General features: G+C 37.8%; 1 protein-coding gene across 1 annotated transcript in view; it reads left to right on the plus strand.

Moving 5' to 3' along the window:
• Positions 1 to 3,660: 3,660 nt before the first annotated feature.
• UTRN (utrophin) overlaps positions 3,661 to 26,577 on the plus strand; it is a 705,722-nt gene continuing 682,805 nt past the window's right edge. The window contains exon 1 of the mRNA XM_044001726.1: positions 3,661 to 3,729. Coding sequence (XP_043857661.1) covers positions 3,661 to 3,729 — 69 coding nt within the window. The remainder of the gene's footprint in view (positions 3,730 to 26,577) is intronic.

A 26,577-nucleotide genomic window follows, 5' to 3' on the forward strand; every position in this document is an offset into this window, starting at 1 on the left:
TGCTTAATACCGTTCCTGGTACCTAATAAATGCTTATTAACCGATAGACTGGCATCTCTTTTTGAAGACCTTTAGAAGTGACTCTTACAGATATTTTCCAAACCTGAACTTTACATTAAACCCACAGAACACAGGCTTTTCCTCTCCCCTCCCCCCCAACCCCCAAGTAACTTCACAGCCTTCCCTCTACTAGAAGCTCCTGCTAAAGGGGCTTCTTTTTTCCACCCTGCAGGTGGCTGTTAGAGGTGGAATCCCCCAACTTTTGTATTGGCGACTCTGCAGCTTATCTTCATTGGTGAAAGGAGGGGAGGAAGGAAGAAAGAGGGCACCAACACAATCACAGACTTTCTAAGGCTCTTCCGTAAAAAATGGGGCTGGGTTGCTTTGGGGTCTGGAAAAAGTAGCGCCCGGAGTTGACGGGTCCCTGGAAGCCCGGGAATCCGACACTTCTTCCTCCTGTCTCCCCGGGCCGGCGGACTGCCTGTAGGCACAATTCCTTTGTAACTTGCACTCGCAGGAGGAAGTTCGCCTAGCCCCTCCCAGTTGGTTTCAGTTTGGTGGGCGCGGAAAGCAATGGAACCAAAACATTGGGGATTTAGGCCGGGCTGGAGGCTTGAGCTGGAGTTTGGTAAATCCTGCTTGTGCTGAGGATTCCTAGTGCCGAGTAGGAAAGAGCTGGAGTTTAAGTGGAGCAGTACCCTCCCTTCCCCCTCCTTCACCTCCTCCCATTTAGGACCGTTTTATGTGGCTGATGAGACAGAACTTTAATTGTCCCGGAGTGTTTACATAAAAGTTATTGCCCGAGTTGTTAGAGCTATAATAACTAGCATAAACTTTCCCTAGAGGCTGCACTTTGTGCATATAATTCTCTTCTTTTTGTGTGGACTTTTGGGATTTTCCTAAGCTTTTTTTTTTTTAAATGCCGTTGCTGTTTGAAAGTATGATCCTCTCCCTGCTTCATCCTTCCTCTTTCAATATCTCTATTAATTAAACGTAGTAGTTTCCACTGCAAATGAATGGACTTGTCTCAAGGGCTACCGTGTATTACGTTTGTTTTCACTAATTTGTTTATTCCTAGGTAATTGTAATTTATTCTCATGAATTCCATATGAAATATTTCTTCTCTCCTTGCTCCTTCTCATTTTTTGCTTCCCTCTCTTTTTTCTTATTCCTTGAAACGATGCATTGACACTAAATACATTGAATTTAGAACTGGACTTTGGAGGCAGCATGACTTGGTACCTAGTGTGCTGGATTTGGAGGTAGAAAGACCTGGGTTTAACACCCCCCCCCCCCCCCCCCCCCCGACTCTAGCTTTGTGACTATAGATGGGCAAACCATTTAACCTCGTTTCAGGTTACTCATCTCTACCGTGAGAGGGTTATACTAGGTTCCTTTCAGCTCTAAATCTAGATACTCAGTAATCTATATCTAATGCAATTCCATTTTTCTACTGAGGAAAACACGGCCCAGATGTTAGGTGACTTGCCTAAGGTGAGGAAATGAAAAAGTAGCAGAGTTAGTATTCAGACTACAGAGCTCTCACTCCAAATCTAGTATAAGGAAGAAAGGGTGAAGCAGAGAGCCAGTTAAGTAGATTCATGATAATGAGGACCTGATACTTTTGCTAGGCCAAATTTGAAGAACAAAAATGTCGGAATGGAATCTAAAAAGAGTAATTTTGGTAACATGCACCTAATAACTCCTGCAAGGTAGAAGAAGTGGCCCTTTGTTATTGTACTCTCTAAGTAAAGACAGTGTGGTTAGGTATCATGGAAATGTCAAGCTGAACTTGGAGTCTGGAGACCAGCCTGAGAAGATCCCAGGCTTTAAACCTTGTGAGCTCTGTGACATTTGGCGGGGGAAAAACCCCTCAACCTCAGTTTTCTCATCTAGAAAACAGGGCTAATAGTACTTAGTAATACTTAATATTGACTATCTCACAGTGTTGTTATGAGGAAAGCATTTTGAAAGCCTCAAAGCTATATATTATGTATTAAATGTATGCATTTGTTTCATATATATGTATACATATATACATACACCCATGTATAAATAGATTTATAACACACACATATCTGGAACATCTCACTCAATAACCCTATTATTCCAATCACCATTCTCTTCTTTCCCTCTCCAAAAAAGCTCTCCTCTCTATCCACCATTCCCTTTATATGTTGTCCTTTCCACCACCATTAGAATGTAAACTTCTGGAGGACAGGGATTATTTTGCTTACTTAGATATATATTCCTGGTTGAGGCCTGTGCTTGCCTCCTAACTAGCCTTTAATAAATGTTTTTCATTAATTTTGTCTCATACAGTGCATAATATTCCTTGGTAATATCTTGGCGGAGCCTATCATGGGTTTTCCTCTCAATGAAATAGTCTTAAGAATTACTGTTAAGTAGAACCGTATTGCACTGGTTTAAAAAAAAAAGATTGGTCTATGTGTGTAACAAAATCACACTTAAACATGCTGTAAGCTTTCTGAGATCATTCATTTGTAGAAAAAACTTTCTTATAAAAGAGTACAAAATGTTAACAGTAACTGTTACCATATTGAAAATAAATTATAGGGCAGCTGGATGAAGCAGTGGATAAAGCACTGGCCCTGGATTGAGGAGGATCTGAGTTCAAATCCAGCTGCAGACACTTGACACTTACTAGCTGTGTGACCCTGGGCAAGTCACTTAACCCTCATTGCCCCACCAAAAAAAAAAGAAAAGGAAAAAAATTACAAAGTTGAAAATATAGGGAAATCAAACTATCAATAGGATTGCTTTTGTCTCTGCTGTCTTCTGACAGGTAGTCCACTGTAATGGGAAAAGCTAGTCTCAAACTACTTTATAGCCAAGGAATTTTTTTAATGACTTTTTGTAATTTCCCATCACTGGAACTTAGAGTTATCTTGCCAGACATCTTCATTTAATGACATATGTCTCGTTAGTCACAGTATCACAAGATAGTGGGAGATAAGCAAAAGGCTAAAATATCCAGTTTTTGCCAAGTAGTTGGTAAATAATCTTAACACCTGGGTTCTCGTCTAAAGTCAGGCAAAAGCAAATTAGTAGGTCATACAAGAATTGACAATTATATTTTCAAACTAATAGTTAATTTAACTGAAAGTTGTTATCTTCCTTCAGGGTATTGTTGAACCTAGGAAAAAACCCTGATGCTCTTTGGGTACTGGGATGGCATGCCCCAGGCCCATTATAATACATTAGGGCAAGCCAGGCACTGCAGTTATTGACAGGTGGAAGATGTAAAGTCTAGTGGGTGAAAGATAAAACCCTGAATTCCACAAATTCTGGAAATGCTTTTCTTAAGAGTGAATTTGAGACAATTTTTGACTTTCTTAAGGTGCTTAGCATAGTCTCTGGCTTGTATAATGTTTGTGGATTGAGTTCTGTTAATTGAATAGTACATGCATACTCCTGAAATAAAATTGTACCTTTTGGAATGTGTTTCTTTTGTATGTATGTATGTGTATGTGTGTATAGTGTGCATATTTTTGTATACTAATAAGAGATTTTATATAATTTAGTACTTTCCCCTTTGTTTTCAGGTATTGATGCCAAATCAATAAAGAAAGGCACAATTCTTAAGAGTATTTTGTAAAGTTTTTGTACTGAGTTGAGTCTCTGCAAAGATGGCCAAATATGGAGAGCAAGAGAACAGACCAAATGAAGGACAGAATGAATTCAGTGACATCATTAAGTCCAGATCAGGTAGGTGATGGACAACTCAGTTTCTTTCCCTTTCTTTCCTCTTCCAAGTCTTCTTTGCCAAGACAGTTGTGGATTTTCTTATTTATGAGGGGGAATGGATATCCTTTAATTTTTAGGCTTGGTTTTGTTTTGCTCCTGTGAAGTGAATGAAATGATCTTTTAGTATCTGTTTTCAGCAAATTAATTATGTCATTCAAAGAGAGAGGCTCCATTGTATTTTCAAGTTTTCTATCTTAATCCCTCAGCCAAATTTAATCACCTTTCTTTATTGAACTGCATTGCTTAGTAAAAGAATTGTCTGTATTTGGTTGGTTTCCATTTGTAAAAATGTTTTTTGTTAAATTCAAATATAAAGGTGTAATTTGTAGAATGATTTCTCGATTGAAAAAAGGTTTTGTATAAAATTTAAGTACTTGGAAAGGCCACATGCCGTGGCTACTCATCTTCAGTCCTCAGATTTGTTGCCAGCTGTCCCCATCCTCTAGTCCAGGGATTTTTATCTTGGATTTTTGGATAGATTTCTGTGGATTAGAGAGCTTGGATGGAAAAAAGTTACATCTTTATTTTCACTAACCTCTAGCTGAAATTTAACATGATTTAGCAATTAGTAACATAGGCCACAAACAATATTCTGAAAAGGGGGCCCAAGGGCTTCATCAGACTACCAAAAGGTACCAAGGCAAAAAAACCCCCCAAAACCTCTCTTCTAGGCCCACAGTTGTTATATTCCAGCACCTCTCTCACCCTGACTTTGAACCTTGACTTTTTTTTGTATCTTACCTCAGCAATGTGCAACTGTCAACTAGCTAATCTGATAAATTAATAATGACCATTGATTTGAATGCAAATATTTTTGACTGGGACTTTTTGTAGACAGTACTTTCCTCTTTTCAGATGCATTTAAAGTTCTAATGATAGTGATTTCAGTTATTGGAAGTATTTATCAAAAATTCCTGCTCGGTTTAAAATATTTCTTCTGTACTTCCCTTCCGTCCATCTTTCCATCCTTCCCCAATCTCCCCCCAATACTCCATGTTTTAGTAAGCTTAAAAGACAGGTTTGGGAGGAGGCAGTCAGGGCTTTTGAATCCTTGTTTAATCAGTCAAGGCCTCACTGTGGCCTGTTAGTACTAGACTGAATACTTTTGAGAGTTTTTGAAAGGTATAAATATATATATTCCAGTTTCATTTTTTTCCTTAAACCCTCAGGTGACTTCAGAAATTTCCTTATGAATTTTAAAATGACTAACTTGGTCCTAAGCCATGTAGGCTTACTTCAGAACTGTGCTGTCACAGGTGTAGGGAACTCCTTTCCAAGAAGTTCCCTTTTCTGATAACTGACATTAACTTAAGCTGTAAAGATTGCAGAGTACTTTATATACATTATCCCACTGGAGCCTCACAACATCCTTGTGAGGTTAAGTAGTAAAGATATTCAGTTTGTATAGATGAGGAATCTGAGAGTTAGGAAGGTTTAGTGAGTCGTCCATGATTACACAACTAACACATGTTAGAAAGAGAACTTGAGGCTAGGCCTTTCTGAGCCAGCGTCCTCACCATTTCTTCCCCATTACTCTACAAAGTGTTTTATTTAAATATATTTATTTAAACACAGAGCTCTCCCGGGGTAGTGAAGATGTTTAGTAGTGTTATTGCCTTAAATAAACAGTACTTAGTATTTCATATCAATGTCATTTTATTGAATACAAGAATCTGTTGGAGGAGTAAATCTTAATACCATAATACTCCTAAAATTAAGTGTGCCGTGAACATATTTTAATCCCTTGAAATTCATGTTATGACTTTAAATGTCTGAATACCCCATATAAGTGTATAAGTTATTGTTCTCTTTGCCCTCAACAACTATGCAAGTGAAGCGTAACACAGAGGAAAATCATAACAAAGAAAGTATGTACTCTCTATTTTCTTTGCTTTATGAGACTGGATATGCCTGTTCTTAATGGTTTTCTGACTCAGTTTCCATTGTTAAGAACTTTTGATATTTATAATATGTACTTGGCCATAAAAAATAATTATGTAACTTTTATAAGTACCATCAATAAACCACACATCAGACTGATCTTTAAATTTATCAAAGGACCCTAAATGGCTTAGCAACTTTAATACTAAAGTTATAGCTTTAATCTTGTTTCACTAGCACCCACTCCAGAGCATATTTGAAAATATAACCATTGCGTATCTGTAAGATGAATCACACTGCTGAGCAGCTGCCTAGTGCCTGTGGTATAGTGCACAAAGTCAATCAGGATAAATATAGGTCTGAATGGAGGGGAGAAAAGCAGGCTCTTCATATTATCCTTTAGAACCTCATTTTGTTTGCTGCTAACTAATTCTTAATTCTATGGTTTTCACTAAGACAAGGTATAAAGTCTTTCTTTGACAAGGGACCTAAGGGTAACGTTGTTGAAAAATAAGATGTGATTTTATATATTGCGCTTGGACGTGGCAACCATAGGAAACTATTTTAGAGTTATATTATCCTTATTCTAGTCAGGAATGCTTTTATTTTAGGAAGGAACTGTATGATTAGTGTTGAGAGTATCTTAATAAATTTGATTTTCATTTGGCTTGTAATGAGACCTCTTTTTAATGCAAGTGACTTTGGTTTTCTTGCAGTATGAGTCTGTTGTGTCTGGCAGACCCAGTGCTCATTGTCCTTTGGCTGGACTGGAAGGGGAGAGGCCAAAGGGAATGCTCCCTCAGGGTGTGAAGACATTCTCACTCCTTTTCCTTCTCAACAAGTGAGAATTCCTTTTAGGTCTCTGTCCATATTGGGCAAATATACTGTATTGTTTGTATATTTTGTTTTAAGTTTTTTGTTTGTTTATTTGGTTGGTTTTTTTGCAGGGCAGTGGGGGTTAAGTGACTTGCCCAGGGTCACACAGCTAGTAAGTGTCAAGTGTCTGAGGCCGGATTTGAACTCAGGTACTCCTGAATCCAGGGCCAGTGCTTTATCCACTGCACCACCTAGCCGCCCCTATTTTGTTTTAAGTTTATGAGATTGATTATGTGGCCCTAATTTTTCATTAATTTGGTGCTGTGGTGGGCACCATCATTTTATTTATTTATTTTTTTGTGGGGCAGTGGGGGTTAAGTGACTTGCCCAGAGTCACACAGGTAGTATCTGAGTTTCTTATTTGACCTGAGGTCCTGACTCCAGGGCTGGTGCTCTATCGACTGGGCCACCCTTCCAAGACTGATTTTCTACTGTTCCATGTTTCTTGTCAGCTAATTATTACTGCTTGTACAGTTAAATAAACACGTTGTCTTTGTGCAAAGTGCTACATGTGCTAGGCCCCAGGAATGCAGAGATGAGAAAGGATTCTGTCCTTGCTCTTCAGTGTAATATGAGAGGTTAGAGGAGATAAAGCTATGCACATAAATGAATATTATATGAAATAGAATGTTTTGAAGGAGAGATCTATACAAAGTAATGTAAAAGTTTCAGGAACAAGAGGTCACTTGAAGCTGTGGTTGGGGGTAGGGAATCAGGGAAACTATGCACTGAGCTGGGTCTTGAGTCACTTTTTTAGGATGCTGAAAATAAAAATGAATTTGTGTATTTTTAAAAGCATGCCTACACAGAGATTACTAATTATTCTAATAATTATCACAAACATAATTTATGTTCTTGTTGGTATAAATATGGAATCATAGCATTTTAGTTGTGGAAGAGACTTAAGAAATAAAGCCCAGTCATTTAAAAGATTGAAGAATCTGAGAGTTTATTGCTCAAGATCACAGAGCTAGTTAGTAGCAAGGATGGGACTAGAAACTAGGTGCAGTGTTCTTTCCACTCTGCCATATTTACTTAAATTATCTTGATTTTTCTTAGTCATTATTACATTTGTGTTATCCACATCTGGTTGCTCTGAGGAAAATAATTTTTTACCTTCTGCTTAGGCCTGGAATCAGGGAAAAAACAAAACAAAACCTCAGTTCAAATCCAGCCTCAGACACTTTCAATTAACCTCTACATGCCTCAGTTTCCTTATCTGTAAAATGGGGCTGATGATAATAATAACACCTACCTCCTAGGTTAGTCATGAGCATCAAATCAGGTAATATTTGTAATGTGTTTAGCACAGTACCTGGCATATAGTAGGTGCTATACATAGCTATTATCATTATCGTTGTTATTACTAACTACCAGTCAAGAAATATTTAATAAGTGTTTAATTTGTGTCAAACAGTGCTAAGCATTGAGCATACAAAGGCAAAAACAGTTCTTACCCTCAAGGAGTTCACATTCTAACATGCAAATAACCCTTGATATGAGATCTATATGGTGAAAATGGGGCTAATCTCAGGGAAGGCATTAGCAATGAGAGAGGAGAGGATCTCAAAAGGCCTCTTGCAAAAATTGGGAGATGAGCTCAGTCTTGAAGGAGGTTATGGTAAGGAGAATTGAAGAATATTTAAAAAAAATGTGGTTAAAATATTTAGGTAGGATTATCCTTTCCCTTGCTCCTTTGATGTTTGCCTTAAACATCCATCTTGACATTGGATGGCTCTAGAGGAGAGAATAAGGTTGGTGACCTTGCAAAGCCCTGCTTCACTTTGGTGAGGCAATGAGAGTTAAGTGACTTGCCCAGGGTCACACAGCTAGTAAGTGTCAATCATCTGAGGCCAGATTTGAACTCAGGTCCTCCTGACTCCAGGGCTGGTGCTCTATCCATTGTGCCACCTAGCTGCCCCAGCCCTGCTTCACTTAAATCCAATTCACTGCAAGTCATGGCATCATGGTCCTCATCAGAAGGAAGGACAAACAACAGTAACAGGAAGACCTGAATGTCTTCTGGAGAGTTCTGGCAGAGGACAGATGTGTTATTCAGCCATACCTCCAACTACAGCCTGAGTGGAACCTGAGGTAATATGATGGAGTGGAAAGAAAAAACTTGATTGGGAGTCAGGACTTGTTTTTGAGTCCTGTCTCTTCCCCTTAGTTCCTATGTGTGATGTTGGGCAAGTCACTTCAAATCTCTGGGCCTCAGTTTCTTTATCTGTAAAATAAGTGGTCTTTTCTGGCTCTAGAGCTATGATCCTCTCTTTCTTGGAGTGAGTGAATCTTAGTGTCATCTCCATTCTTGGCCAGCTATGGAGCTCAAAGACTGCTGATTTATTACTACACATTATGTTTTTATGTAGTGGTAAAAATGTCTCTGATATTTAGATGAATTTATAAAACCCTGGCACATATCATAAAAACTTGCTGTAAATAAAGCTTCAATATGGAGGAAATGAGGTTGGGGAACCATCCTATCACTTCTTAGATTCCTAAGAACATCCTCAGTTATATTTGGATTCATATTCTTTTCTATAACTTCTTTCATCTCCTTTCCGGGTATAAAATGCTGATTTAGAACAGGTTTGTGTCAGGGTCTGTGGGGTGAGGGATGGTAGCATGAGGCAGAGAAGGATGTGCCCAGGCTATTTATAGCAGGGATGGAGGGGCAGATTTTGCCCAGACTCATTACAATTTTGCTTCCTTCTACTTTTGGTACTGATTGTATACAATTCTCTTGCACTATGCTAGGTGCATAATAATAGGTGTCCAATAATTCCTTATTAGATGAATGACTCTCAAATGATCTTCAAATTAATAGTTTTCCACCATGGAAGCAGAGTGGGGCAGTGGATAGAGAGTTTCCAAGGAGTTAGGAAGACCTGGGTTCAGATTCCGTCTCTGGCACATAATTCTCTGTGTGATCCTGAGCAAATTGCTTAACTCCTTAATTCCCCAGGAAGTTTTCCAAGATTATTAATTGCAGAGCAGGTGTCAATTTTTGTTGGCATCTTTATTGAGTTGCCACACTAGAAATTTCTTATACCAATGAAATCACAGGACCAATCTAAAATCCAATATGGCAATGAAAATGTAAAGGGATGCTAAGCCTGAATGGTAGGAATCCTTTGATGTCCTCTTTACACTTTTCCTTTTTCTTCCCCTTTTTAGTTGGAAGGGACAATAGAGACTAATTAGACCATGTTGGGACCCAGTACAGTCTCCTTTCCCTTTTCTATGTCCCCAACAGGTGTTCATCCACACTTTGCTTAAATCCTTGGTAGAGTGGTATAATGGGAAAGAACATTGGCCGTGGAGTTAGAAGACCTGAGTTTGAAAGTTGGCTGTGTTGCTTATGACTTGTGTGACCTTTAGCAAATCACTTTCCTTCTCTTGGCTTTGATTATTTCTCTATTGATTTGATTTTGGTTTTTTTTTTTTTTCAGGGCAATGAGGGTTAAGTGACTTGCCCAGGGTCACACAGTAAGTGTCAAGTGTCAAGTGAACTCAGGTCCTCCTGAATCCAGAGCTGGTGCTTTATCCACTGCACCACCTAGCTACCCCCTCATTTATCTATTAAATGAAGGAGTCAAATTAATCAGGTTCTTAACCTGGGATCTGTCAACTACATATACACATGTCAACTATATACACACACACACACACACACACACACACACACACACACACACACATATATATACACACATATATATACATATACACATACACATATATATATACATGTGTAATTTTTTTTTTTTTAGTGAGGCAATTGGGGTTAAGTGACTTGCCCAGGGTCACACAGCTAGTAAGTGTTAAGTGTCTGAGGCCGGATTTGAACTCAGGTACTCCTGACTCCAGGGCTGGTGCTCTATCCACTGCGCCACCTAGCTGCCCTATACATGTGTAATTTAAGATTCTAAATGTGGATTCTAATCTGTTCCCCCAGTTTTGGGGGAAACTAACTAAAATCACTGATAAAACAAGTTTAGGTTTTTAAGGGTTTATTGGAAAATAGAAAGAAAAAGATTGAGAACAGAATACCAACAGCCTGGCATTCCTATCTTTCCTCAAATTTCCTGTGAAGTCCTCTGCTGCCACCACCACCAAGTCAGGAACCCCAAAAGCCCAAGAGCTCTCCGCGCAGGCTCCCTCTCCTCCTTCCTGTCTCCTCCCAGAAAATAGGAGGCTCCTCAAGTTGATTGGCTGGTAGCCTTGAGAGACAGCACCCATGAGCAAACGTCATTTCCTGACGCCAAGGAAAAACCACACAATGTCTCTGAGGCATTTTCCTCATGGTGGAGCTTTCCCACAGCAAGTCTCCAGTAGGTGGCATCATTCCAATCATTCCATACACATACACATATATATACATATACACATACACACACACACACATACACACACACACACACACATATATATATATGTATATAAATGTAATTGTTTTCCTTTGTGATCCTGTGGGTTTTATGCATTTTAAAAACATTGTTCTGTCCTTTGCCACCACAAAGAGAGCCGCTATAAACATTTTAGAACATATAGGCTCTTTTCCTTTTTCCCTAATCACCTTTGGAAATAAACCTAGTAGTGGTATTGCTGGGTCAAAGGGTAATTTCAAGTGCAATAATCTTTTTTTAGTTATACTATGTTATGGAAATGCTTGTTTTATTTCATAAATTAAAAATAAAATAAATAAATGGGGAAAATAATGTACAAAGAAGATTAAAAAAAAAGTTCTGAAAAGGCATTCATAGGTTTCATCAGGTTGTCAAAGGGGTCCATGGCACAGAAAAAAAATGAATGATTCTTGTACTTAGATGATCTCTAAATGTCTTGTTGAACTCTAAATCCTTTGATCCTTCCAGTGATGGGGAACTCAAGACCTCATGGGCTTAGTGAATCATAGGTTTAGAGCTGGAAGGGATCTTGGAGGTCATTTAGTCTGAAACCTTCATTTTACAGATGAGGAAACCGAGGCACAGAGAGGTTAAATGACTTACCTAGGGAAAGTAACACAGCTAGTAAGTATCTAAGGCAGAATATGAAAGTTGGTCTTCCTTGCTCTACTCCCAGTTCTCTTCACTGTACTACCAAGCTGCAGCCTGTTACGTTTTTGGAAAGCTTTAATTGTTAGACAGGACCATAGTCCATAGTCCATTCTCTTGGCAGTTTTCCTTTATCCAGTGACACCTGTGCTTCCTGACTCACCTATGGTTTGCCTACTTTACTTTTTCAACCACAAGGGTTATTGGACTGAGCAGAACAAAGTCTGAGGTACTTGGTCTTAGAAGTTCAAAAAGAACACTTCTGAAGTTATTTTGCAAGGGAGCGGAACTTAGCTCAAGAGATTTAACTTGTTGCTTGTATTCCCAGCTGTTCAAAGCTCCTTCCTCTCCCTTGGCTCTTATCTCTTCTCTGAGAATTAGCCAAGAAACTTGATGTTGCCCAGGATGGAGAGTATTAGGATCTCTTCCGGAAATGGTCACTTTCTCCCCCCCAATCCTGTTCCTCCATTCCTTCCTGTTCTCTTCTTTCTCTTCACAGCTCTTCTTTCTCTTTATAGATAGATTTCAGATCTCATGCATTGACACTTGGCAACATTTATACCTTGGTCCAGAACTTAGATATAGTTCTCTCTGACAGAGAGAAAATCAAAATAATGATGGAATGTAAGAGGGCTTTATGTGTGTGTGTGTGTGTAAAAGGCAGAGAGAGAGAGAGAGAGAGAGAGAGAGAGAGAGAGAGAGGAAAAATAAAGCTAACCAGCTAATGTGGAAAATTATGCTCGGATCCATTTATAGCAAGCCTCCTAAAAAAAGACATGCAATGCTAGGCTTAGAATAAAGTACATCAACTTTAACAAGATTTATACTATTATGAAAATGATCAAGAACAGTCTCAGTTTATCTTTCTCATAAATTCTCTTTGGGAAAGGAAGCCAGTGGCTACTTAAATTTTATTTTAGGTAGCTGCCTGTCTTCTCCCAGCTCCTCCACTCAAAGGCAGTTCTATGAGGTGATTTTTTTTTTTAAGCTCTTGAAGGGCTTGGAAGTTGTTCCAACTGCTTTAGTTAGTAGTCATGCACCAGTACTTTGGGGACACAGTCCCTGAGTAGATTGGGCTTTTTCCATGTGCAAGATAGAATTGTATTTGTATTGGACATCATGGAAATTTAGCCAGAGCAGAGAAAATCAGCAATTCTTGTCACCTGTATGAAAATAGTCCCAGTTTTATTTCTTCATTACCATGAAGAAATGCCATCACACATATATTAATGTGGTTCCGTTGAGCTGTTACTCTTCCAGAACTTTCAGAGATCTGTTAAGAGTTGTAAAACTTGAATAATAATTGCTGAAAATTTGTTAAGCAAAGGAATTCATTATATAGAGAGACTTGGAAAGTTACTTTTTCCACATTTTATTTCAAAACATTGAAACTGCTCTTTGAACTGCGACATTTTCTTGCAAAGGAGGAAATAATAGTGAAAACGTATGAAATTGTAGAATCAGTAAAAACCTTTATGTTTAAGAAATACATCCTGCTTAAACACATATTACTTAGGACATAGGCTTTCAGTAAATATTTGTTGAATCAAGAAATGAAACTAAATTGAACCCCAGTTATTCTGCTTTCCTGTGCCCCCAGAATTTAGTGATAATTGCTCCTTGGGGGCAGGTTAAAATTTCCATTTCCCCTGTGGTTCTCTCATATTCTCACTTTTACTTTTAAATGGCCAAATGTCTGAGACTTCAGCCCTCCAGCCCTCGGGCTTCTATATCAGAAGTCTGTTTTGCTGACTTAGTTAATAGTGTTAAGGAGACTATTGGTTTGGAATCTCTGGAAGCCAAGAGTAAGGTCTGGTATTAAGGTCTATATTCCATATAGTGTTGGAGAGCTCAATTAAAAAAAAAAATCAGTTAAATCTACTAAAGCAGTTGCTCTTGTGTTGGATAAAATGAGTCTTGTAGTTGTCCATGTTGGAATTATTTTTTTAAATGTTATGATTATCATGTATTAATTTTAATAATAATTCTTGAATAGAGTTATCTAGTAGTAATGTTTTTCAAATAGGAACAGAAAGACCCACTGATTTCTTAATGACATTTTCTGATGAGATTAAAAAGTATAAGCAAGAAATGTGCTAATGGTAGCTTTTGTCTTTTAGCATCAACACTTTCAATTTAATTTATCCATTAATTGTTAATGTCTTTTGTCTTTACTGCATAGTTATTGGGGGTAGAGGTAGGAACAAACAAAACATTTACCCTACTCCAGATGGAATCTTTCCTTTGTGACAGAGAAAAACAATCAAGTTAAAACATCTGATATAGTGATATAAGTACTACATGCAGAAGCTTATACAGTGCTCTGAATTATCTGCCCTCTGGAAACTTTATTGCTTTTTCAGTAACTCAGAGTTGGAATTCCTTTTAGTGATCTTTTTTTTTTAAACATTTTATTAGCTTATTCTCAGACAGCAGCCCGATCCCATATTTCTTTTTTTTTTTTTAAGTGAGGCAATTGGGGTTAAGTGACTTGCCCAGGGTCACACAGCTAGTCAGTGTCAAGTGTCTGAGGTCAGATTTGAACTCAGGTTTAGTGATCTCTTTATTTGTATTGTAGTTGTCATTATGCATGTTGTTCTTTTGCTCTGACTTATTTTGCTCTCCCAGTAATTCAAACAAATCTTCCAGTCTTTCTCTGAATCACTTATATTTGTGATTTTGTACTGTATGCTAATTTTTACTATATTCTCCTATATAATTTGCATAGTTATTGGGTTTTTTCCCTCCCAACCATTCCTTAATTGTAGAGACCCGTTTTCCTTTCAGTTCTTAGCGACTATAAAGAGTGTTGCTATTAATTTTATGGTATATATCCTTTTATTTACTGTGGGATATATATGTGTGTATGTATATATATGTGTGTGTATATATATATATATATATATATATACACACACACATATATATGTACACACACACACACACACACAAAATTATATGTGTGCGCATACAGTTGGGGCAAATGGGTATGGCCAGAGTCTTTGTTTTTTACTTTTCTTGCATAATTTCAAATTGATATCCAGAATGGTTGGATTACTACACAGTTTTAGCAGTAGTGTATTTACTTAGTAGCTCTCTCTTCCTATAGCCCCACCATGCTGTTTCTTGATCTAAGTTTTTTATTGTGTTTGCTAATTTGCTCAATATAAGTTGAAAGTTGAGTTTTAATCTGCATTTATTTGACTATTAATCATTGGTAATTATTCATATAAAATGTTTTTATATGGTCATTTTATGGTTTGAATTTTTTTTGAAACTTAACTTTTGTCCATTTTTTTATTGAGGAGTGGCTCTTGGTGTTAACATTTTCAGTTTAATTTGATAATAAAAGCTAGCATTTATATAGTGCTTTATTGTTTGCAGTTCACTTTATATTAATTATCTCATTTGATCTGTACAACTATTTTAGGTAGGTGCTGTTATTGTCCTCATTTTATGCATGAAGAAACATAGGCTAGTAGAGGTTAAATGACTTGCCCAGGATCACACAACTTGGAAGTGACCTGAGGCAGGATTCCAACTCAGGCTTTTCTAACTTCTAGTCCAGTACTCTATCTACTACACCACTTATGGTATTAAAGGCACACTGTGTGCAAATCACTGTGCTACTTCCTGGACATAATGTGACAAAAACAAAGTCTTTGCCCTGTAGCAGCTTCTTCTGACTGTGATGAAAGATTGCTTTGTTTAATGTCCAATTTTGGTGGAAATTCCTTTTTCCCTAGTGACATAATTCAAAATAGTTTGTTAATAACTTAAGCATTTATTATGCAGCTTGTTAACTTTTTTCTTTCTTCAAATGTATGTTTTTGAGGGCATAATATGTGTGCCAGTGAAGAGATGGAGAAAGTAACATTTCATATTGGCATTAATTGATTAATTCTACTTCACTGAACAGGTCATTAATTATAATGAACAAATATATTATAACTTTCTGATTTTCACCTTGAAAGTGATTTTTTAGCTTACCACATGTAACTTATAGCATTTATATAGTATTTTAAAGTTTGCCAAGTGCTTTAACTTCCATTTGAAGAACATTCTTTGTGGTCACCTTCCCCACCCCATTTCAAGATCTCAAAAGAACTATGTCAAACCAAAATAATTTTATTTCAAAAAGATGGTAGTGAAATTAAACACAAGTATCTACTATATTTCATATGAAAGAAGAACAAAGAGGCTAAGTAACTAATGGAAGCAAGTCACCCGTAGAGCTATAATTAAAACTTGGAGGTCTTGCTGAGTTATCCCTCCCATTAGTAAAACAAATGTATTATCCTTTTGAGAATCCTTAGATCTTTTGGTAATGTTTTTGAGACCAAATCTTTAAACTTAAGGAAGATAAAAGGAAAGGATCTTCTTTGCCCTTATCTACTTAAAAGCTGCCAAGATAGTTTAGGATGCATAATTACCTCTCCATATGGTATTGTGTGGAATTTGTGACAGACTCTCAGAATTTAGTAAAAGGTTCATCTTTCAATTTTGAGATTGGAGAATGAAGATTTGGCCCACTGAGACTTAACTGTTGCCTAATGTTTATACTTGAACGAAGTATGAAATGGAGAGGTAGTTCAAAGCTAAGGGGGTGATGGTTAAAACTGCAGTTAGCAATTGACAGTTGGAATGCTACATACAAAATCAAAACAAAAGCATTGAAATAAAGCAGGAAGTAGCAGTAAAACAATATCTATTTTATATTGAAGCTCATGGCCTCAGACTGAGCCTCTTTTCCTCATGTTTTTTTCTTCTGGGTCTCAGAATCTCCCTTCCCAGGAACTCTGAAAGCTAATAAAATTAAATTTATGCAGATATTTTTGTCACCCTCTTTAATTGATTTATTATATATTACTGAAATTATTTATGTGTGTTGTGATTTGTTCTGTATTGTGATATATAATGTATGTCATTTGTAGTTGACTAAATATGGTATTTATGGGCATAGCTTTGTAAAATGATGGGCATCAGGAACATGGTCAGGGAGGTGACCCTTTATTATCACATTGTTTCTATGGGACAGTCAGGTTTGACTTGAAGCCTTTTAATGTCCAGTGTGTTTTCCAGGCATGCATCCCAATGTAAGTTAGAAGACTGCATATGTTTACCCAAGAGACTGATCCCCTTGTTGTCCCTTCAAGTCTCCACTTTAGTCTTGTATAGCACTCTGTCTGCAAAACATCTTAATCCAGATGACTTGACACCAATGTAAATTATACATTATGTTTGCTCAAAAATTATAAACTTAACTTTTATATTTGCTTAAATTAAACATTAAAGTAAACCAGCCCCAACCTCCTTTTCTTGTCTAGTTTAGTTCTCCTAGTCCGTGTATTCTGCTTTGGAACCAGACTACTTCTCCAACCCCTGTATCTATTTTTTGTTCTGTGCTTCTGTTCATGTTGTTGTCATCTTTCAGTGCTTGTTTTAGATAGATGACCACCTCCAAAACGTCTTCTCTTTTCATATTAACTCAAGGAGTTAATAGGATTTTAGGATTGAAAAAGACCTTAGAGTTTACTTTATTCAGCTTTTAATCCAATTTAGGAATCTCTACTGTATTATCACCCCCTAGGCCCTTGAACACTTCCAGTGGTGGAAAACTCACTACCTCACAAGGCAGCTCATTCCATTTTTTTTTTAACCATTTTTTTTAACCATTTTTTTTTATGATTGTAATTTTTTTTTTTTGCCAGGGCCAGTGCTTTATCCACTGTGCCACCTAGCTGCCTCCCATGATTGTAATTGTTAAAACGTTATTCCTTCCTTACATTAAACCAAAATCTGCCTCTCTAATTTCTAAACTTGACTCTTAGTTCTTTCTTCTCTTAGCTAGAGACAGTAAGGCCAATTCCCATTTCACATAGCATTTCAAATATTTATATTCGAGTGATGTCATCCCTCCTAAATCTAATCTTCACTATAATAATGTTATCATTTAGTCATTTTTTTTCAGTTGTGTCTCCATGACTCCATTTGTGGTTTTCTTGTCAGACATACTGGAATGGTTTGCCATTTTCTTCTCCATTTTACATATGAAGAACTGAGGCAAACAGGGTTAAGTAACTTTTCCAAGGTCACACAGCTAGTGCCTGAGGTCAGATTTGAACTCAGGAAGATGACTCTTCCCTACTCCAGGCCTAGCATTCTATCCACTGTGTCACCTAGCTGTCCTCACTATAATAATACCTGGTATTTATAGAGCTTTAAGGTTTGCAAAACTCTTCACATATATTGTTTCATTCAATTGTCATAAAAATCCTGGGAGGTAGATGCTGTTATTATTCCAATTTTGCAGATAAGGAAAGTGAGGCGTAAAAAAAAAAGGCTTAAGAATTTGTCCAGAGTCTCCCAGCTAGTTAAGTGTTTGAGGCTCCTTCAGTTCCTTCATCTGCCTCCCCTGGACCTTTACGATGACCATGTTCCTCTGCATGTATTCTTGTTGGTCATTGCCTCTCAAAATGTGATTCATACAACTGAACAGCAATACTTTTTTTTTTTAAATATAAAAGTATTTTATTATTTTCCAGTTACATGTAAGGATAGTTTTCAACATTTGTTTTCATTGGATTTTTAGTTCCAAATTTTTCTCCCACCCTCCCTTCCCGCCCCCTTTCCAATCTGATACAGGTTATATATGTACAATCACATTAAACATATTTCTGCATTAGTCATATTGTGAAAGAAGAATCAGAGCACAAGGGAAAAACCTCAAAAAAGAAGGGAAAAAAACAAGCCAAAAAGTAAAAACAGTATGGTTCAATCTGTATTCAGAATCCACAGTTCTTTTTCTGGACATGGAGAACATTTTCTATCATGAGTTTTTTAAAATTGTTTTGGATCATTGCACTGCTGAGAAGAGCTAAGTCTATCACAGTTGATCATCACACAATGTTTCTGTTACTGTGTACAATGTTCTCCTGGTTCTGCTCCTCTCACTCAGCATCAGTTCATGTAAGCCCTTCCAGGAATACTTTTGAGTATGGACTAGTCAGTGCAGAGCACAGCAGGGATCAATATTTCCCTTGTATGGGACCCTGTACTTCTCCTGTTGCCGTCCAAGATTGCCTTGGCTTTTTGGGAAGCCATGTCATGATGTTGTTGATTCATACCAAACTTTTACCTTTTGTTCTTTTTCTCTCAGACTGCTATTAAATGTAAATTACCTCATGCTTTCCAAAGACAAAGTGAGTTTGTGGAACAATCATTATTTTGAATTGTTATTGTTATCAATTCCTACCATTAGCATAGATAAGTCTGTTCTCTTTTCTTTTCTTAATAGGTAAATGTATCTCTGTTCAATTAGATTGCAAGTATTTCCTGTAGGGTACAATATACTACATGCCATAGGAAGTCAATAAATGTTTGTTTAGGTAAGGTTTTTTTTTTTTTTAGAGTTGGTTTTAAACAGCCCTCTCCAATTTGTAAAAATGCAGGGATGCTCCTCATGGGCATTTTCACTTTGGAGTAGGGAGATGGCCTAGACAAACACCATGTAAACAAAGATCAGGACATTGTCATTGGTTCAGCACTGATGATGACATTTATTCTTCATTGGTTTACTAAAAGGCTTATCTGTTTAGGTTTTTTTTACCCTTTAACTACCTTGCCTGTTAATGCTTTCAGAGAATAATAAAATTTCAGAGGCTGATGGGACCTTGGAGATTATTACCCTTCCATTTTAATAGAAGAGGAAATTGAGACTTAGAGGTAAAAGAACTTTCCCAGAGTCATTGGCAGAATTAGTCCTTGAACACCAGACTCCTGATTCCTAGGGCGGTGTTTTGTTTTGTTATTTTCTCCCACTGTGGCAAGCTGCTTGTTGTTGTTGTTGTTATTATTATTATTATTGCTTTATTTTTATTTAGGCAATTTTGAAATAGGTTGGATTTCAAAAGTACTTTTTTGCATAAAGGTACTGGAAGTCAAGGTAATGTTTTAAGGAAATAATGCATGAGTTAAAATGAAGAAAAAATGAGGGACAGCTAGGTGGAGCAGTGGATAGAGCACCAGCCCTGGAGTCAGGAGTACCTGAGTTCAAATCTGGCCTCAGACACTTAACACTTACTAGCTGTGTGACCGTGGGCAAGTCACTTAACCCCAATTGCCTCACTAAAAAAGAAGAAGAAGAAGAAAAAAATGAAGTGTTGCAAACCTTAAAATACAAAGACACTTTGAAAAGTTAAAAAAGAAAGGTAATATGAATTCCAGACCTAAAAATGAAATTAAGTGGTTCAGAGTGGCCAACAAAGTCTATATTTGAACAAAGCCATGGAAAAAACATTGCAGAGGGGCACTCTAATTGAAGTATAAAATGCTTAATGTGACATAGGGAAGATAATGTCAGCCTACATTACTTATTTCAGCTTCATACAGGTAAACAGAACAAATGGAAATTAAAAGCAAATTAAGAGCAGATGTTGAGCAACACTGTTCACTTGGGGAATAATTAAGTAGTAGAAAGGCCAACCAGGTTTAGTAAGTGAAGTTAGGCTTCTCAGATATCATAAATATTCGGGTAAAAAATGCTTTCTAAATGTGAGGTTCTCTTGTGTGGAGGAAAAAAAATATTATTGTCTTTATCTTTTTGTTTTCCAATTTAATGAATGAACTGTTATCCTGCAGTTTAAGGGTAGATTCTTAGCCCTCATTAAAAAATTTCCACAAAGCAGTTTCTGTTACTCTTTGTAAAGTGATTTCAGTCACTTGCCCCCTTCACAATGTATAGTTGGGTGTTTATTTATATCTCCATGTTTGCTCCTTTCAATTTAAGGAAAACTGTATATAAGTCTAGTTTTCTTTATGATTTCATGCTGTCTTGTGATGTAAAGTCATAATGTAACTGGTTGCTCTTTGGTCCTCTGACAATGTCATTATACACATAATACATACGTGCATGCACACACACATATACATTTAATCATACATGCATTCATTCATACATACACACATGATTGAATTGTCATAAAGCATTTTGTGTTACACATATTACTTAGAATTTGATTTTCTTAGATTTTGATGCATTTGAGGGTTTTGATTAGTCATTTGACCAATGACCAATCAGACAAACATAATATTAAGTCCCTACCATGTGCAAGGCACTGTACTAGGTTTTGGTGACATAAAGACAAAAACAAGACAGTTTCTGACTTCAAGGAGTTTATATTCTACTGAGGAGATATGAATCTATGCAAAAATAAATATTTCGTGATTGGTTAGGGCACTAACAACTAGGGGAAACAGGAAAGGTTTCTTGAAAGAGTTAACATTTGAGTTGAGCTTTGAAGGGTTCCAGGGAGTTCTGGGAGTTGGAAGGGAAGGGAATAAATATTATATAGCATCTATTATGCCATGTGCACTGTAATAGGCACTTTTTTTTTTTAACCAAATACCATCTCATTTGATCCCCACAACAACCCAGGGATGCAGGTGCTAATGTTATCTTCATTTTACAGTTGAGGAAATTGAGGCAAATAGAGGTTAAATGACTTCAGAGTCATACAGCTAGTGTCAGGTCTAGTTTGAACTCAGGTCTTCATATTTCCAGGCTGGGAACTTTATCTACCCTGTCACTGGCTGCCTCTGTTGGAGACAGAGAAGGAGAGCATTCCAGATATAGGAGGGTAGCCTTAGCAAGGGCATTGAGGTTGGAATTCTGTATCTAGAATGGCAAAGTCTATTTTATCTGAAGCACAAAGGAGGAGTAAGCTTGGAAAGACAGGTTAGCAGCAAATTGCAATGGGCTTTATGTGTTAAAATGAATTGTATTTTACTCTGCAGACAGTGGGTCGCTAGCAGTGCTTCTTAAACAGATATGTTTCATGACATGGTTGGACCTGCAGTTTAGGAGTATCAATTCGGCAGCTGTGTGAAGGACAGATTGGAGAGGGAAGAGACTAGATACAGGGAGACAATTAGGCTATTGCACTACAGTTATCCCTTCCACGTCTCTACTTTCCCCATCAAAATTTCTATATATCTTTTGGGGAAGTTTTGTGGAAACTACGGACAACAGGTGAAGGCCAGCAGATGACACAGAGTCCATGACAAAATACTTAACCCAAATTTTACAGGAAGGTATTGTAAACACCCCATAAAAGAAAAAGAAAAAAAAAATCAGACTTCTTCTCGGGTATGAAGAGGCCAGTAAATTTTTACTTGGATTTTCCAGATTGTGGGGGCGTGGCACCCCGAACCCCCGGATGTGGAAGGGATAACTGTAGTCTGATGACCACTGATAGTATTTTGTAAAGTTACAGAAGAAAAAAAAAGATAGTTTTCGTTTCTTTTGAAATGGATCAAGAAATAGCCAAATGCAGAATCAGCAAGAATGGATGGGGAGACCCTGCTAGAGTGAGATGAGGGGTAAGGAGTGGATTTATTTGTATTTGGACCCAGTGTTAGCACTAGTGTCACTGCTTGGGTGGGATTTTGGAATTTATTGCTCTAAATTTTTATCAGCGACAAACTGGTGGGGCTTTTGTGTACCTTTGTTCTCCCATTTTTGTTAAATAACTTTTTTTTACAGTGTTTTTGTTGCCTTTTGTTTTGCCCTGCCCCCAACCTTCCTTAAAAGGCCGAGAAAACTTTTAAATTACTGAAGACTTTCCTGCATCTCTCTCTTGCTTGGAGGAATTTATCCCAAGGGGCTTTCCTTATCAAGCCTCCTGGACCGAGGCTCCTTAGAATGGGTCTGAGTTGGCCAGTTTTATTGTATTGTTATTGTTTTATTTGCGTAGTCATTGTGTGGGTTGCTGTGGTTCTGTTTACTTCACTCTGTTGCTCTTCGTACATGTTACTGTGTTTCTCTGAATTTTTCATAGTTGCTATTTATTGTGGCATAATAATATTCCATTATGTTTGTATTTAGAAATAATCTCCTGCAAAGGTAGTTTAGCGGTTTGGAGTTAGCAGATTGCCTGGGGCACAGAGAGAGTGTGGGGTTTTTCCTGAGTCACTTAGCCAGTATCTATCAAAGGCAAAGCTTGAACTTGGTTCTTCCTGGCTCTATCAATGATGAGGATGCTGCTGCTCATGCTGAAGATGAAGATGAAAGCTACCATTTATATAGCACTGTATGCTAAACGCTTTACAATTATAATCTCATTTGATTTTCACAACAACCCTGGGAGGTTGGTGCTATTATCATCCCCATTTTGCAGATGAGGAAACAGATAGACAGAGGTTAAGTGACATAACCAGCTCTCACAGCTGTTAAGTGTCCAAGGCTATTTCTGAACTCTGGTCTTCTTAATTCCAGGACTGGTGCTCCATTCACTGTACCATCTAGCCTCCATGATGATGGCTCTCTTTGGGTATTATGTGCTAAAAGATAGATTCTGAAAAAAATATAAAAGAAGCTACATGGGAAAATGTCTTTATAAACCCACAGAATTGGTAGCATTGCAAGGGATTTAGGCCACCTCCTTCATTTTCCTGAGAAGCTAATTGAGGGCCTGGGAGGCTGTAACTTGTCTTTCAAGGTCTCTCATGTAAACTAAAGCAGCAAGAATTAGGGCTTGAGCCCTGGTCTTCTAATCCTAGCTATGCCAGTGCTGTTACTTTTTTTTTTTTTTTGTAGGTCAGTGAGGGTTAAGTCATTTGCCCAGGGTCATACAGCCAGTAAGTGTCAAGTGTGTGAGGCTGGATTTGAACTCAGATCCTCCTGAATCCAGGGCCAGTGCTTTATCCACTGCACCACCTAGCTGCCCCTTCCTTTTCAGTTTTTTTTTAAGTGAAGCAGTTGGGGTTAAGTGACTTGCCCAGGGTCACACAGCTAGTGAGTGTTAAGTATCTGAGGCCGGATTTGAACTCAGGTACTCCTGACTCCAGGGCCGGTGCTCTATCCAGGGTGCACCATCTAGCTGCCCCTCCTTTTCATTTTAAAGTTGTGGCAAATACAGTAATAGGTGGTTTCCCTCTGGTGATGAATGAAAATAAAAGCTGGTATTACTGGAATTAGCCAGTCTACTACAAAGTTTGAAGGGCAAAATTTCTTCTGATAATGTTTGACCTAGTTTTTGCATCCAGTGAGTTTTTATTTGTTGATGAATCTTTCCATTTTGTTGCCAAAAGTAGAAAATAATCATACATAAATTACTCATTAACAGAGAAGCTTATTTCAGGTGTTTTTTTTTTTAATGGAGCTTCTGCTTGATGCACCTTAGGTGGAATGAGTGTTATAAAAAGATTGTACTTTTCCTTATATAAAGACTCCTGCTGTTAATTGAAAGCTCCTGATTTATTTCCTGAAGAGCTGGCCAGTGAAAATCTCCCCAACTAGTTTATTTCTTGGGATTTTATACACACACACACACACACACACACACACACACACACACATCATTCGGGGCAAGGAGGGTTAAGTGACTTCCTCAGGGTCACATAGCTAGTGTCAAGTGTCTGAGGCTGGATTTGAACTGAGGTCCTCCTGAATCCAGGGCTGGTGCCTTTTCCACTGTGCCACCTAGCAAGCCCCCATCTTGGGATCATATATTAATGACATTTAGGTGGAATGTGAGTTATCAGTTTTTTGTGCTTGTCTTCTTCCTTTTTAGAAAAAAGGATTACAAGGAGTGTGCCTGTATTTATTTGATAAGAACACAAGCAATTTTATCTCTTTTCTTGAGAGACAAAAATTGCTACGGGAGGGTTCAGTGGTTATTTTCTTATGGCTCCCACTCAGTGTACTGAGAGGTAGGGGAACATAGTAGATAAAATAGTCTCAAAGACAGGAAGACCTGGTTTCAGGTTCTATCAATGACACATACTGACTGAGTGACCCTAGGCAAGTCATTTGATCTCTATGCCATTGTTTTTTTTAATAGAATTTTATTTTCCAAAATATGTGTAAAAACAAAATTTTAACATCAATTTTTAAAAAACTTTGTGTTCCAACTTCTCTTCCCCCATCCATCCGCACCCCCCACCCACAAGAACTCAGGCAATTCAAAATAAGTTATACATGAGTAGTCATGGAAAAATTCCCATATTAGCTAGTTGTGAGAGAAAACAGTAAAAAAACCCCAAAACTTCAGATTAAGGAATTGTCAAAGGAAAAAAAAATTTAAATGTGTTTCCATCTGTTTTCAGATACTATCAGTTCTTTTTCTGCAGATGGGCTGCAATCTTCATAAGCCTTTCAGGGTTATATTGGATCATTGCCTTGCTGAAAATAAACCACGTGCTTCCCAACAGATCATCCCTCACTATTGCTGTTATTTTGTATACAGTACGTTTCACTCTACTTCAGTTCATGTAGGTCTTTCCAGGTTTTTCTGATAGTATCCTGTTCATCATAACCTTTATAAAGTACCTTAAGTTTGACAGAGAATTTTCTTCATAAAAGCCCAGCAAAGTAGGTACCATACGTTTTGCCATTATAATCAATTATCATAACTATTTCCCTCCATTCCACTCCCTTCCCATGACATTTACTCTTCTTTTTACCTATTCCTCCTCAGAAATGTTTTACTTCTGACTATCCTCTCCCTCACTCTGCACTCCCTTTTTTTCACCCTTCCTTCCTTATCCTCTTCCCCTCCTACTTTCCTGCAGGGTTAAATAGATTGCTCTTCCCAATTGGGTATGAAAGCTATTCCCTCCATGAGCCCACTCCAATGAGTTCAGGGTCCCTGAGCTAATTCTGTGTTCTAAATTTTTCTTCCTCCCTCCCTCCTCAACCCTCCCTATGAGATCAAGCAATTCAATATGTCATACTGGTGCAGTAATGCAGAATATCTTCATCTTCCTTGAAAGTGTTTTGCTTTTTACTGCTCTCTCCCCCAATCTGCCCTTTCCTCCTTCTTTTCTCCCTCCCCCCCCCCCAGGGCAAAAATATATTACTATACCTACTTGAGTATATATGTTAGTCCTTCTTTGAACCAATTCTGTTGATATTAATAGGTTCACTCACTCCCCAACTCCTTCACTCTCTTCTACTCTCCTCCATAAACTTTTCTTGTTTCCTTCATGTGAACTACCTCTCCCCAGACCATCTCTCCCCTTCTCCCTCCCCCAGTTTATTCCTCCTACACCTTGACCCTATTTTAATGATGTCATCATGGGTTAGTTAGGTGGCACAGTGGACAAAGCACCAGCCCTCGACCCAGGAGGCTCCAAGCCCAAATCCAGCCCCAAACATAAGACATCCCACCCTGTCTGCCCTACAAAGAACAAAACATAAATGCTTTACAGATATCAACCTTTCATATTCAGTTCAGTCCTGTCTTCTGTGAATTTCTTACTGAGATAGTTCTTATTATTTCAAAGTATTATCTTCCCATATAGGAATGCAAACGGTTTGATTTTTTTTTTTTTAAGTGAGGCAATTGGGGTTAAGTGACTTGCCCAGGGTCACACAGCTAGTAAGTGTTAAGTGTTTACGGTCAGATTTGAACTCAGGTACTCCTGACTTTAGGGCTGGTGCCCTATCCACTGCGCCACCTAGCTGCCCCAGTTTGATCTTTTAATGAAGTCTTTTTCCTGTTTACCTTTTTATGCTTCTCCCGGGTCTTGCATTTGAAAGTCAAATTTTCTATTCAGTTCAGGTCTTTTCGTCACAAATGCCTGCAAGACCTCTTTCTCATTGAAATCCCATTTTTGCCTCTGAAAGATTATACTCAGTTTTGCTGGGTATGTGATTTTTGGCTAAGGTCCCAGTTCCTTTGCCCTCTGGAATATCATATTCCATGCTCTTCGGTCCTTTAATATAGAAGCTGTTGGATCTTGATTTATCCTTACTGGAGCCCCACAGTATTTGAATTCCTTTTTTCTAACTGCTTGCAGTATTTTCTCCTTGACCTGGGAGTTCTGGAATTTGACTATAATATTCCTGGAGGTTTTCCTTTTGGGATCTCTTTCAGGAGGTGATTGGTGGATTCTTTCAATTTCTATTTTAGCTTCTGCTTCTAGAATATCAGGGCAATTTCCCCTCACAATCTCTTGGAGGATGGCGTCTAAGCTTTTGTTTTGGTCA

This window comes from Dromiciops gliroides, chromosome 4, assembly GCF_019393635.1.
Source record: "Dromiciops gliroides isolate mDroGli1 chromosome 4, mDroGli1.pri, whole genome shotgun sequence".
Taxonomy (NCBI): Eukaryota; Metazoa; Chordata; class Mammalia; order Microbiotheria; family Microbiotheriidae; genus Dromiciops; species Dromiciops gliroides.